A 15,703-nucleotide genomic window follows, 5' to 3' on the forward strand; every position below is an offset into this window, starting at 1 on the left:
TTTCCATAATCCTTTAAATCCATTCTCCTTCTCCTTCCTTTATACTTTTAGAGAGGTATACATGTATACAGATTCAACAATTTTCCTTGTTTCAGTTAGAAATGTGAAGTCTCCCCTTAGTTATATTTGAAAAGTGCCTTTTAAAGAAATCTAATTCTGTACTTCAAGATCACTTATTTAAAAAAAATTTTTTATTGAATCATTGTAGAACTTTGTACCTGACAACAGCAACACGGTGCTCCAACTGCAATGCTGAAGTTGGGATTTTTTTCTTGTTTATATCATCATATCTAATCTGTGATTTACCTTGGCTCTCAAAAACATTTATTGAATGGATGAACAAATGAGTAAGTGAAAGGTAACATTCTTAATAATTCTACTGTTACTCCAGTGAAATATATGCACACTGACGAAATGACAAACCACAATGTGCATTCACCGTTTTCACTTTTCTGAGAAGCTTTCAATATTCTTTAAACAATCAGGCCTTAATAATGAGATTTTTTAAGGTAAAGTTAATTAACCAACATCATTACGGAATATATCTTGCCTTATCCAATCCTACCAAACTTACTAAGGATTAAAGTATAGAATTCCTTCTGAAGTGGGACACTGCAAATGTACACTTCATGTAAGAGAAATAGTTCTACATGGGCCAAAAAGATAAACTGAAGAATAAAAAGGTTTATAAAAATCAGGGGGAAATTAGATGTCAAAAGAAAACCAAACTGGTATCTAAAACTAACTAGCTGAAGAATCACAGTGCCCAAAAGAGAACAGAAAAGCATTCAATGGTTTGGGACACCAGTTAGTAGACAATGATGTTCAAGGCACAGAACAAAGAATGACTATTCAAACAAGTCTTGAAATTGATAGTTGGGTCTTTTTTTTCAAAATTACAAAATTGGGTTATGTGTGAAATTGTATATTCAACCTTTAAGTATTATTATCATCTGATGACCAAAATATTTCTCTCTGGACTTATAAGTTGTAGGGTTGTGAAATATTTCCAATGAATCCCTTATTTTTGAAAATGAAGAAAAAGTTTTGGGGATACAGAGGCTCATAACTAACATATTTAAAAAATTAGTCTAGAACATTCCCATTGTCATAAAAATCTTGTTTACATTCTGTAACAAAGATAATAATCATTAATAAATTCTTCCTAAACCTTTTTCAACCATCAATTGAATTTTTGACTACTTGTGGAAAACACGCTACATGCAAATGCTTGGAAGTCACAGAGAAAAAAGACATTTTAATCTGAAATCATTGATACTTGAGGAAAGGATGATATTTTTTAATGTTTTCCATATTTATGATGTAATTATGATAGATCTTATCCAGAGGTATAACTGACCATTCCATAATGCTTTTAAAAACGTAATACATTTTGGCTAAGATTGCAATATCTTTGAGAATGTTCTTTGAAATGCATTTCCAAATGTATATGGCAATAATACCTATCACTTTTCCCTGCTAACTTTTGAACCAAAAGATGTGGCATTGATAATGGTGATAGCAGTGATAACAGTAAAAATGCATGTTATAATCAGGCACATTTGCAATCTGAAAATATCTTTAAGAATAGTATAGATCCTCTCTTGAATTACACTGGGGTTTCAAATTAGTCTTTCAGTTTTAAGATGCAGGCTTTGAGGTTCTATCACTTTGTCAATATGAAATTGCTATTTAGTAGCAAACATTGCAAATGAGCCTAGATATCCAGAATTCAGTTAAATAAATAATTTTCTCCAAAACAGCTACCATTTTGACTCAAGAAAATTTCCATTGCTGAATGATATGCAAGGAAAAGTTTGAACCTACAAACATGAAAATCTTGATTTCCATCCTGACACTACCATTAAAAACATATGATTTTGAAAAGAACTGGATCATAATCTCTAATACCCCAAATCAGGAAAGAATAAAAAGGGTATCTAAGGTAGGGATGTTGGCCTGGAAGTCACTGCAGGTGCCTAGACCAGAGCTGACCTGACCGCAGAGCTGAGGAGCCTCTCTTTCTGGGTTCTCTCTTTAATCCCCCTTTCCAAGAGCCTTCCTCTGTGCCCAGTCACGGTGACCTTGGTATGCAGAGATCAGTCCCAACGCCCCTATGTCAAAATTCTACCCTTCCCCTTCAAGGATCAGAGTTGATTTGTCCAAGAAGTCTTCATTATTAATTTCTGCCAGCACGTAGTAAGTTTTATTTATCTAACGCCCACAACTTGAATGACACTTGTCTTCTGGACACTAGTATTAATTACCTATGTGGTTTTCTATTTTTTTCCTGTCAGAATATATGCCCCCTCAGGGCAGGACCTTTCTCCCACAAAGCCCTCTATGCCTGATCATTGTTAACACCTGATAATAGCATGACTAAAAATATTTTTTAGATGAAACATCGGTAAGAATTATGATAGGTAGCTAAATAAGAAGCTAGATAGATACAAACAACGTGTTGTCTACATTGCCAACACATTAAAACCCAAGGGGCAAAACTGAAGCTATGCCACAAAAGTATAATTAAATATACCTTTTTAAAGCATTCAGTATCAATTTTTACTCATCTTAAGTGAATATGAAAGTAATTATTTACAAGGAATGCTTATTTGCATGTTTTTTTCACATCTTGCTCTTCAGCATTTTACACACTATGAAAAACGGAGTGTCCAGAGCTATCATTTCAATATCCTCTTTTCATAGAAATTAAGCCTTTTCCTAGTTTAACAGTGTCTACATATCTTGTCTTTAAGTCTTAGCTTGGGAAATTTGAGATTAAAACCCTTCCATTTTGGATGCCTTGCAATTCAGCTAAGTACCCCAAAAGGGAATGTTTAAATTAAGGGAAGATTAAACCAAGGAGGGACCTTCTAAAAGGTATTCTGTAATGGGGCTTTGTCACCACCTTCCCTGTTTGATTGGGAAAACAGTATTTTCCCAGGGGGCTTAAAGTTTATATGCCAACCACCAATCTAGTTTAAGTCTATTCGAAGTTAAAAATGTCAGAGAAAAAAGAAGTCTGTAATGGAAAAGCTCTCATGCCATGAAGGGAAGGGGCACAAGCAGGTGCTCCTGGAACCCAGGGTCATAATTCAATCAAGCTGTATTTTGACGTCATCTGTTACAGAAAAGAGCCAAATGCTTTATGAACAGCACCAGAACCCCCAAGATTAAATTACAGCCCTGATATTTAATCATGGGTCTTACTTTGTTATTTTTAATAACACAATACATTTTAACAGTTATTCGTCAACTGCCTTAGCCAAATTAGAACATGTGATGACAAGTGAGCTGTATAACTATGTCCATCTTTTACAATCTGAATTTTGGTTATTTTCATAAGAAATGATAGATTATCCACGTTTTCCTCTTCTTAAGAAACATACAGTTGGTACCAACGGATTGAATCCAAACCTTAATTAAAAACAGCATGGGGTGTCTGACCGGCGGGTCAGGACATCTGTATTTGTGTCCTACTATAGCCAATAACCAACTGTATGATTTGAGCAAAAGACATTTAAGCTTCCCAAACACTGGCTCTCTACCTAAAAAATAACAGAGCATCTCTAAAATCTCCTGCAAAACCTAAATTTCTATAAATTATTTACTTGAAAAACATTGTGTCATTTCTTTGGGATTCCCCAAGGATTTAAGGGGAAAATTTTTATAGCTGAAAAGTTGAAGAATTTTTAATTCAATTAAAATCACTCCAATCAAAGAGGCACTCTAGTACATGAATATTTGTAAGCTAAAATTTTTAGAGAGGCAGTATCAGCATCAGCAAATGAAACAGGTTCTTTAAAAGAGTAACATACAAATACTGCTGAACATGTGAAGGGTTGTTTGCAAAACAAATCAATACAGACAAATCCAACAATGGATTGCAGTTAATAAACTACATATAGTAATTACCACCAATGGCAGTCTAGAAAGTCATTCATTAAATGTTAATTGTCACACAAAAGTACAAAAGCATCCATTTGAACAATCGTGTGGCTGCACCTTTAAATAAAACACTCTCTTACAGCCCTGAAATTCATCCATATAAACTGATTTTAAACACACCTGGGTATTTGATATGCTGATTAACTGGGCCTTTCTTTATTTTGGAAATGAAAGTAAACATGACAACCTTTTTCAACACTTTTGCTATTCCTGTGAATCTGATATGAAATTATATATAATACATAATTTCTAACAAAGTGTTAACCACGTTTCTCTAAAGACTAATTTGCTACTCTTCTTACATCTCTTTCATAAGCATTAGGAGACATATGGTTCAAAAAGTCTCCACCTAACTCATGTGTGTATCTTATTGCTGAATCTAAGTGGGCTCACAGATTTAGAAAATGGATAGCCTGTGTGTAAGGTTATAAAGCTGATGGTCAATTTTGAAAATTTTATTCAGAATAATAAGAAATCAGTAACAAATATAACCTTAAAAAAAAAACAACCTATGATGTGCTTTACTTTCTCTAATATTTAGCCCTACCTAATTAACCTGGAAGAAAACCTGGTCATAAAAAATAGCTCATGAATACAAAAAATAGGGAAGGAGGGGATTTTCTGTTTCTACCTAGCTTCATTTTGATGCTATGTTTGTGCAAGATCTGACTTAACATATAGATATAAATTCTAAAGGTTTGGCCAAGAACATTTTGGTTCAAGACTTGTAAACTGAAGAACATTTCAAAACACACCATGTTCCTTATTAGGCAACTTAAGATCTGTTATCTTGGCTTATGGGAACAGATCTAAATAGCATCATAATACTAAACGCTGAAAATCACAGGCCTGGGGCCACCAGGACACAACTCTATGCCTTGGACGAGGTTGCAAACTTCCAATATAAAATGTAGTTTACCATTAGGAGTAAATGTTTGATCTGTAAAGCTTACAAAATTACTCTGTTTATCATAGCAGATGAAAGCAAAAAGGAATAATTTTAAGCTCAAAACAAAACTGTTTATATGACAGCCTTTACAGCTCCATGATTCTAAGCATTTAAGACAGATTCAAGCAATTAACAGCATAAACTTTCATTACATAGTTCTATTATATATGTTTATGTGACTTAGCTGTTCATCTGTTATTTAAGTGATTTCCTCATTACAATAGTAGGGTAAAGATAATTTGCTGATGCTGTCAAAAATGTTAAGCATTTCAGTCTCAACAGATCTTGGATCCCCACACTTGTTTAATGTATTTTATTTACTTAAGTCAGTGTCAAATAGAGTACTGCTTCTTCCTTCTGAATTTAGAAAACGTAACATTTTAAGCACATGTCTAGTAATAGACACATCAAAACTTCAGAACTGCTTATTTTAGTGATGCAGATGGAGTTTAGAATTATTGTTCCTGAATATTGTTTCAAAGATCTAACAATGAACTGAAAAACTTTTTTTACAGTTGAAGTTAGGATAACTTTATTCTTTATATATTAACAGAGTAAGCTTGGTTACCTCAACTTTGCATTTAATTAGGTAGATACGAATAATTGAAAATGAAATATTTTCACTGGTACTCAAGCAGACCATCAACTTACAAAAGAACAAAGGCACAATTTTGAAAATAGTATATTTTCTGTGCAAAATAATAACAATAAGAACAACAATAGAGAGACAAACCAAGTCACATTGAAATCCAACATAAATTAGAAGGCTAGCTTATTGGGATACTAAGGCAGGAAAACTAATGGGCATGGTTCATACCATTATCTTAAATTATTTTTTTTTAATGCTTATCTACTCTAAAGGTTGGAATAGTATTGCATGCCAAGCTTCAGTAACATATTCTTATGCCTATATAACCTGGAAAAAATAATCTATATCTGATCTGTGTGTGTGTTTGTCTAAAAAAGACACTGAGCTAGGCAGACCTGGATTTAAAACCTAATTTACTACTAGCTGCCTAGAGAACAAGTTGTTTAACATCTCTAAATTTCTGTTTCCTCATCTATGAATAGAGCATGATAACCCCTGTATCTCATTGGGTTCCTGTGAGAATTTTTAAAATACTATAAATACTAGGTGCACAGCACACCAACTGGCATATCAAGAAGCACTTAAATTTCCTTAGAGTCAAACCCATCTAACATTGGGCAAGTAGTACAGGGGGAGGGGAAGATCAGGCAAAAGACAATGATCACTAATCCAAAATTCAGCTCCAAACCTTAAAAAGCATTCAAAGGGCACATGCACAAGCATTTGTATGCACAAGTGTCAGTACACAAATCCTGATATTATGCAATACAAATTACAGAAAAACATAGTAGTGAAACCAATGTTATTCCAATAAAGGATTTGCAGGGCCACAGACAATTAGCAAATAAAAACTTGTTTCTTAGAATAGCAAATAAGGGCAAAAGTTAGATTCCCCCTTAACTTAGGACTCAGTTTTCTTTGGCTGTACAATGAAGGCACTGGGCTATATATTTCTAAAGAGTTTCTATCCCCAAAATTATGATTCTAATGTACTGGGTTTAATGCCACTTAACTTATTTTTAACCTATTAAATTACTCTGCTTTTTCCAAAAGCCACATAACCACTATGAATTACACTATAATAGTAAGGCTCATTTTAAAACACACACACACACAATTAAACAATTCTGTTCAACTAACACCTTTTTTCATACCATAACCATGAATTCAAACTGGTACAGATAGAAATTAATTTAGGATGCTGATCACCTGAATTTTCTGTGGTACAAAACTACCCATTGGATTGATTTTTTTCCTCACTGAATTTACTGAATTGCTGTCATTTTGTTGTCATGAGGATACAGGATAACTAATTTGTATGAACATCAAGAAATGTTTTCCTCTCCCAAAAATGACCACGATGGGGATGTAGTATTTTAACGTTGTTCTTAATTGTTCAAACACCCACTCATTTGGCAATCTAACAAATACCGAATACCTAAGTAGAACTAAACAGTTACAGGGGAAAAAAGCTCAACTTTTAAACAAGAGAGGAAGATGTGGTATCCATCATAGACTAACTAAATACATGTAACAGATGTGACCAGGGCTATTCTCAAGTGTAGGTAATTTTAGTGGCCCAACTTTCAAACTATTTTTTAAAAAGATGCCGAAGCTAGTATGTTTATCTTTCGCTCATAAAAAACTCACAGGTAACCAACTAAACTGTACTTTTGTTATATTAGAAAATTAAGCCCCTGCTCATCAATGTATTACAGACTTCAGGTGCATTTTTTTTCTTTTTGTAACTTTGCCATTCTACTTTTGAATGAGAATAATTTCCCAATCATCCAGGTATGTGGGTGCTTTTACTTTAAGATCAATGATATAACGGATATTAAATCCTTTTGTATAAGTTACCATATAGGTTACAACTATTTCTTAAAAATAATTCCAGAGCCCACCAACTCTCCCTGTTAAGGTCATCTGAGCTCTGAACCATCATGGCTGAATTGTTTTAGTGCTCTCTGCTGAACACCTGCAAACATCAAACAAAAACTGCTGGTCCTTTCCTGGGTTGACAAAAGCCTTTCATGTGAAAAATGCTCCCTGGGAATGTCAGGCTGTAGCTCAGGTTACATTCCATTCTCCCTAGCAGCCTCACCATTTCTTAAGGTAGTAGGAAAAACCATGTTTGTGAAATGAAAGATTAAAGGGAATATGGCCACACTTCATTTTCATTCTCACACTGCAAATGACGATGGAGCATCATATATTAATCGATTCAAAAAGCTATTGAGAACGTTAAGCATGATATATTACCATGCCTCAATTTGAAACAATATAGCTGGTTTTTCAAATATAAACAGTTTACTTACATATAGTTGGATCTTTTTCTCCTGAACCCAAGTTTCAAAGCTACCCATTAAAGTGACATCTGAGCCCACTGAGGCCAATGGTTATTAACCTGAAGAAAACTTAGAAAATTATTTCTCTGTCCAAAGTTTCCTAGTTCATCCTCCTAGATAAAGGGCAAAAATGCAGTTGTCCTGATTTCTCTATTTGTTATTCTCTAAAGTGATTTATCTCTGTTAGTGAGTGGAAATATAAGCCATTTTCTTTACTAACAGCCCTGTGTTCAAATATGTCTTGAAATGAGAAAAACCAACACCCCAATCTGTACCCATCATAGTCACCATCATACTGCATTAAATGAATATACCGTATTTTCAGTCCAGCAGCCAGAACAAAATAGCCACTACCTTTTTTACTTTTTCAAGTAAACATTTGGGCCTGAAAACTATACCTTTGCTACAATGTAGCTTAAAGTTCAGCATCTTGAATATCATCACAGCATATGCATTAGTAATATCCTAACATGTCTTACTAACGATGAACTCTCTCTCTAGGTTTATGTATGCATGTACATATATTTATATTTACATTTACATTTATATTTTTATAGTTGTCTTAACTATGTAAGTTTAAATATATGACCACTTACCAAAACGCATTAATATTCATACTTTTCCAGCCTGTAGTCTCTGTAAACACTTCTAACATCATAGCAAGGATTTTATTTAAATGTGAACATAAAAAAAGGGACCAGACACACAGTTGTCTTTTTAAATGTAACAATTTCATGCTTCTAAATCACCTTACTTGATTAAACCATACCTAAGGTGATACGTTTAAGTTATTCCAAATGTGTCAGTTTTTACAAAGTACAAAGGAGTATTCCACACCTACTCTGAAAGCAGTCTACCTCTGTGCCTTTCTGACATAATCTACTTGTAGACTTAGGCTGAATACACATTTTCTTAAGTAAAATCATGAAGAACTACTGTCAGAGATAAAGTTAGTTACTATTTTGATACTAACATGAGAGATTAATTTGTCTACAAGAGACCCTTGTACTCATCTGTATTTCAAATTTGTGCAGAAAACACAACACAAATTTAGGTGAAATAATACTAATAGCACACACACACAAACACACACACACAAAAAATTAAGCCCCTAAATGGAAAACATAACAGGATCCAGGACAGTAAAACACAAACATATGGTCAATAGTACTTTTAATTAAAGTAGAGCCCAAAAATAAAAGATAAAATATACCTATAGGAAGCATCTCATATTTTATAAATCAAGTTACAGAGACATAAATTCCCTTAGACTTATGGGGACCAGAAGAAGTAACTTATTTGGAAATGTGCAACTTTCAAGTCATTAATTTTATAAAAACATACCAGTCACACAAATCACAATGATGAACAGATTTCTTTGACTGCTATAGCACCAAATGAAAATTAAGAGATGTGAAATTATATTCAAAAGTTAACAGACAATCCCACTGGTACCTCACAAGATGTCCACATTTACCAGTCTGACTTAATAATAGTACTCTGTCTAATGTACTCTTATGTACCACTGCCAGAACTAAAATACTGCAGCTGTTTAGTAAGCAAAATGGATTTAAGCCTTGAACCTAAAGGATAGCAGGCAACAATGTATGCCTGCTTCTTATATGAAATTCATTGGACAAAACGTGTATACATTTTAAATGAATATCATAGTTTCAGTTTTCACTTTAATAAAAGACCTTCACAAAGTCCCCGATTAAAACTCTTTAGATGCCAGATAATTACTGTGCACTCAGATTCCTTTGTGAATAGCGTTAATGTCTTTTTTAAGCATCACCCAAAGACCTTTCATTTATAAAACATAAAAGTCCTCCCAAATTTGCAACTTTAAATATAGCAAAACTTCATTGCACAAGTAAATGCTTAGGGAAAAGGAACAGCCAAAGCACCAAGAAGGATATTTTAAATACAAATGAAGTCATATTTAGCTCTCAGATTGGCAAGACGCTCTCTATTTACAGCTATGGTTTACTACGCAGCATTCAACTGCAAAATTAAGTGCTCATTTCTTTAAAAGGGTTAATTATACATAGTACCTAATAACTGATATTATTTACAAGAGATTTTCCCTTTATTTGAAAGTTAGATTTTCCTCTCTATTTTCAAATAGGGAACATTATTTACCCATGTCATCATTGGCCTTATCTTCATGTATTTGATTATAACTGTATTTAAAACTTGCTTTTAAACTGAGTAATGGAATTCTGAGACAGTTTCCTTGATTTAAAAAAAATTAAAATTATTTAATTTTGCAAAAGGTAAAATTTTGTGTAAGTTATACCCCTGATGGATAATGAAATAACCATATCGTCACAAGCTAAAATTTCAATGACTTTCTCAGAACACTTCAACACAGCCAAAAATATACAATGAGTGAATAAACAGCTAAGAACATTTAACTACACACTAAGAAAAGAATTTACATACTTGAGCCAGTAAAATGTCCACTCGCCAAAGAAGTTGGTCCATTTTTCCCACTGCTCACAGGAGGTGAAAACATCTAAAAGAAACAAAGAAGTATTACAGTTGAAAAGAAGACATTTTTGTCTTCAGAGTTCATCAAAGATATTTTATACTCTTATCAAATAACTTGGAGTTTATGCTAAGGGTTCATTTTAGTAAAATACATCACCATCCAACTTAAAACTAAAACAAGCACATTACTAATTATCCCCCCACCCCCCATTACCACTCTGTTCTTTCTTTTCCTCGGGTTCATTAGGTTGCCAGTTCTACTACACTTTAAACAAACACAGTCCCCATACTGCTTTAAGACTCAGGTTGGAGGGCAGTGGCCTCTTTAGAAAACACGAGTTTTACAAAGAAGAAGAAAAAAGTTGTTTGTTTAATATTGAAAACCTTGGCCATAACCGTGGCAATGTCCATTTCCATCCCGTATAGGATTTGCCTGTCATATGTGAACCCAAATAAAAATAAAAGTGCCACCTGCACTAAATTCTCATTTCGTCTCTAAATGAGAGCAATTTGAAGCAAGACTCTCTCTCTCTCTCTCACTCACTCTCTCGCTCTCTCGCTCTCTCTCACTCCCTCTCTCTCCAGCATTTATTTCGACCCTAATTGGTTTCCCTCTTCTTCGACGTATCTAGTGGATAATGCGCACCTTCCCTGAGTCAGAGCCTGCAAAAAGCAAAGGAACGGATGGAGAAAGTGCAGCAAGCAGAAAGGGGGCTACAAAGCTGCCTGAGGCTACGTTTCCGGGCAAAACTTCCGAAAGCCATTTCTCCAAAAGAAGGTCCAGAAGAGCAGCGACAGCGGCAACGGCATCATGAAAGCCCCACTCAGAAGGCGGTTTGGGTTTCTTTTGTGTGTTTTGTGGATTCTTTTTATTTTGTTTTGCAAATGCATCTTACACCAAACTCATCTGGCATTAAAAATGAATTAATTCCCCTTGACATGTTTGGGGCTTGGTTTGGGAAAAGGGAAGCAAAGGGATGGAGAAGGACCAAGTGCAGCCGTAAAACTCCACAAGTGTGTAAGTTCTGCTTTGTGCTGATCTCACGACTGTGAAATTCAGCAGCAGCATAAAGGGCTCGTTAAGGTACGCTCAGCGCATACACAGGAGTGTTCGGAATCCGAGGGAAAGATGTAACCAGGAGGACTACAGGTCCTACTTATCCAAAGCATCATCAGTTTAAAACTTTAAGAGACAACTGGTCTCCTGTTTTTCTCTTATCCCTTTCCAGAAAATAAATAAATAAATAAAATGAGTAGTTCTAGAGTATTAGTATTCTTAGTGTTCAGATAAAGCCAAGTTTTAGGGGTGGCTCACAGCTTTAAGGGTGTCTTTCTCATTTCCCCTGGAGTGAGATTCCATCATTTGGGGGATGTTCAGTAGGTAGGGAATTCAAGGCAAATAATTAAAGACTCTTAAAGCCTGAATCATCCATCACAACCAAAAATTATAGTATAAAACTTATCAAAAAGACCTTCATGTTTACCAAGGTTTCAGCCAATTAAAAATTATTCCTGTTCTTTAGATTACTATTGGTTTCTAACTTAAGTGTATGGATTTTTTTGTTTTGTTTTGTTTTGTTTTTTTTCACAGCTGTTGTTAGTTTCCACCGTTCTTTCTTACCGCACTGAAATCCAGTAAATCACTCAGCTCTTTGTCCGTCCCTAAGGCAGCCATTCGCTGTTGGTGATGCATTTTAGCAAAATCACACAAACCTAGAAACATGGAAATAACCGCAATCAGAAAATCCAGTCCCAATCCTTGGAGAAAGCACAATCGGATTTTTGGAGACTGGGGGGGTTGGGAGTGGGGATGTGGGGGCGGGTGGGATTAAGGTGGAAAGGAGGGAGGGATGGGAGAGTTGTTTTGTCTTTTTTAAGATGGAATAGGCAGCAACAGCAAAAAAAAAAAAAAAAGCGATATTGATATTGTATTTCCAAAGAGACGATCAAAACTGTTAACATCCACTATAAAACCAAATACGGGAAGGGGAAAAAAAAGCCGCTCTTCAGCGCATCATTTTATGCAACAGGAGGTAGAGCGAGAAATGAATGGATCACAGAGAAAAGAGAAACTACTCAGAACGATCCGGTCTCAACTTTCCCCCCACCCCCCATCCCCCCTCACACACACTCACACACACGCGCGCGCACACGCACACACACCACTCCCTCTGCATTTCAAAGTAGCTATAAAGAAATTAAAGATGAGCGTCTCTGGAGTGAAAACACGTCCAAAGGGGGAGGGGTGACAGGGTCGGAGAAAAGGGGGGAGCAGAGTGGAGGGTCGGGTCCTGTAACTGTCCAGCACCCTAATTTGTGAAAGAAACGGTTGTAAAAATTAAAGTCAGGCCCCTGGCAAAGTCCTCGGTCCCTGCAAGTGGCGTGGCTGGGGAGGGGAGGCGAGGGGCGGGGGGGCAGAGATGGAGGGGAGGGAAGAGGCGCGGGAGGGGAAGGGGTGTCTCTTCTGGGAGCGCCGGGAGCCGGGAGCCCGCGGCTCGGCGGGGGCGCGGAGCCGCGTGCGGGGCCGCCGAGCCCGAGCCCCGGCCGCCCGGCGCAGCAGCCCCGCCGAGCCCGCCGGCGCCGGTACCTACCGCCCGCGAGCGAGAAGGGGCTCCCGGTGCACCGCCGGCGCCGCGGCGGCGTTCATGTCTAACCACTGCCTCCGCCACCGCCACCGCCTCCGCCTGCGCCCGCGCCCGCTCCTGCTCCTTCCCCGCCGCCGCCGCCGCCGCCGCCGCCACTACAGATCCGCACACAGCCAAGATCCCTGACTCTTAACACCAACTCTCTTCTCCGGGGAGGGGAGGGGACGAGGGAAGGGGGGAGGGGGAACACGCCGAGGCGCACGGAATTGCAAGTTCAGCAAAGAAATGGGTGGGGGGGCTCCGGCGGGGAGACGCGGCTCGCTCGGGTCGCGCTGGCTGGGATGCACCCCCCCCAAGAAAAAAAATCTCAACACCTCCCCCGCCTCTCAGAAAAATACAAGCGAAAATCCACCGAGCACCTCATTTTCCCTCAGATCGTCAGTTACTATCTGAAGCCTGAACACTTCAGGTTTTGCCCGTTTCATCCATCGGAGGCACTTTGAAATTTATTCGAGTTTACATCCCCTCACTTCTTTCTTTCTCTGACTCAGGTTCCCTCACTCACACATCCACACACAGCAAAGCAAGTTTACACTAGGCTGCAAATACACGTGATGCAAAAAGACTTTGCCAAGAGGAACAGTATTTTTTCTTTTCCGTATATAAACCAAGCCACATTTTGCTGGGGAGATTTTCATTTCTGTAGTTTTGTTTGGGGCGAAACCTAAATTGCATACTTTCTTTCCCCTCCCTTTTAAGTCATAGAATAGTATAACTGCAAACTTCGCCCCTACCCCCAAAAAAATAATAAATTTTGAGATTGGATGTTGTTTTGTTTTTACGCTTGAGTTCCTAGGCACGCTAAGTCCCCGTTCGCCAGCACTGCTAAGTTTTTAATTCAACATTTACCATTACAGGCCCTGCATGCTCTTAAAACACACTTTTTCACATCACTTTTTAGGACTAAAAAATAAGCTACATAATTTTACAGTTTCGTAATAACAAGCGTGCTTTAGCCAGTATATGCAACATACGCTATGTTAGCGTGTTTTAAAATACATTCTACAAACTCTATTGCTAGATGTGCGAATACATACACAAATGCATGCACACACTTTTTCCCATTGGCAATTATTTAATAGGTAGTTCCTTTTGTTTAAAAACATTGGGATCGACATTTTTAAAATTCAATTACAAACAAGTTTACTCTTGACAGCAAATTGTAACGTTACCTTAAATGGCCACAAATATGCTCACAATATTCCAAGGAAAGTGACTTTAAAACGAGAGACAAAAATCTTCTGCAAGGACTTAGTATCTCACATGTGTATCCCCCAAAAAAGTATTTTAAATGGTACTCAGTTCTGCTCCAGGGATATCCACAGAATACAAGATTATGCACCTGGCTCTGGTTTTTGCATTTTCCACCATAAAACTGCAACAAAATTCCCTCCCCCAAAAAAGAAATCATTAAAAAAAGATCCAACAACTTTTTCTTATGGTTTATAAAAAAAAAAATATCAATACAAGATAGTTATAATTTGTCCTCAAACAAATCTTGTTGGTGTTTTTTTTTCTTCTCGTCTTATAGTCTTAAACTTGTTCCGAGTTTAGAGATGTCTCATCATCATCCTCCTCCTTCTCATCATCATCACCATTGACTCCCCCGTGGAGTCACATTGATAATAATAGGTTTCCCTGAAAGATACATTGTAATCCATTCACATCCGGGCACTGCAGGCTTATAACGAGAAGGCGCTGCGGCCGCGGCTGCTCCTCCAGACAATGACTGGGGAGGGGCGGGGCGGGAGCGGACGACCATAGAGTGGTAAACAGAGCGCCTAGAGTGGCCGCCAAGATGGCGGCGCGTGTGGGCCACACCTCCTCTGAGAGCGGAGGCGGGTGACAGGACTCGGGAGGGCAACTCGCTTAGGGCCCAACTGCAAGGGCTGCCGAAGCTGAAGCCGTTCACAGGTCCGGTGTTCCCGCCCGCTTCTATTTGTTCCCGTTCCTTGGCCTTCCGTGTTCCTTTGACTCAAAAGTGGGGTTTCTAGATAAATTAAGGAATTAAACTCCACAGACTTCCGCAGGGGGCCAGATCCTGGCTCACCCTGAGGGAGGCTCTGGGGCGGCCTCGCCGGCCTCAACAGCGGAAAGCCCGAGCCCCGGTTCTCCCGCAGGGTGCAGCCAGTCCTCTTGGTGAGGCTACGTGGGAAAGTGCTGCTAAGCCTACTTGGAGCTCTTGAGCTTGAAGAGGGACCCGGGTCCTGTCCTCCTCCGCTGCCCCCACCCCTTCTTTTTCTAGGCCCCTGGAAAAAGTAGGAAGTTAGTAAATCCAGATGTCTCCGCTTGAGAACTTACATTTATTGTTTTGTAGATGCAAACTGAATTTGTACCATGAACCACTACTAAATCAGCTTGTAGTTCTGGCCAAGCGATTACCTTCTCCAGCCTGTTTTCTGGTCTGCGAAATGCAGACAACAATGCCCGTTTTACAAATGTCCTGAGTTAAAAGAATAAAGGTAAAGATGGCGCCATCACAAAATAAATACTCCCTTTCCACCTCTACTTCCTCGCTAACTCAACTGATATCTCTAATTTGGCCCTCGGGATTTAAATTGAGATTTCTCTATTTCAAAAGAATAGCTTTTAGTCTTCCCACTAGGGACAAGCGAGTAATAATAACGATAGGTAACACATACAGTGGCTTACTTACGTGCCAAATGCTGTTCTAAGAATTTATCAAATACTGGCTTTTTAAGTCCTGAGAATAACTCCATGGGGTACATAT

General features: G+C 37.8%; 1 protein-coding gene across 9 annotated transcripts in view; it reads right to left on the minus strand.

Annotated features, from left to right (window-relative positions):
- The window catches only part of TCF4 (transcription factor 4), a 333,945-nt gene extending 319,590 nt beyond the window's left edge, over positions 1-14,355 (minus strand). For 4 of the 9 annotated variants that reach the window (XM_036918542.2, XM_036918540.2, XM_036918541.2 and 1 more), the window contains exons 1-3: positions 12,919-13,077; positions 11,949-12,040; positions 10,280-10,352 (exon numbers count right to left, since the gene is read on the minus strand). In XM_036918542.2, coding sequence (XP_036774437.1) covers positions 10,280-10,352; positions 11,949-12,020 — 145 coding nt within the window. In that variant the 5' untranslated portion in view covers positions 12,021-12,040; positions 12,919-13,077. Of the gene's footprint in view, positions 1-10,279; positions 10,353-11,948; positions 12,041-12,918; positions 13,078-13,331; positions 13,476-14,144 lie in introns of those variants that run through there. The other 5 variants (XM_036918538.2, XM_036918539.2, XM_057504205.1 and 2 more) reach the window with 5 other exon arrangements.
- Positions 14,356-15,703: the final 1,348 nt, after the last annotated feature.

This window comes from Manis pentadactyla, chromosome 6 (assembly GCF_030020395.1).
Source record: "Manis pentadactyla isolate mManPen7 chromosome 6, mManPen7.hap1, whole genome shotgun sequence".
NCBI lineage: Eukaryota > Metazoa > Chordata > Mammalia > Pholidota > Manidae > Manis > Manis pentadactyla.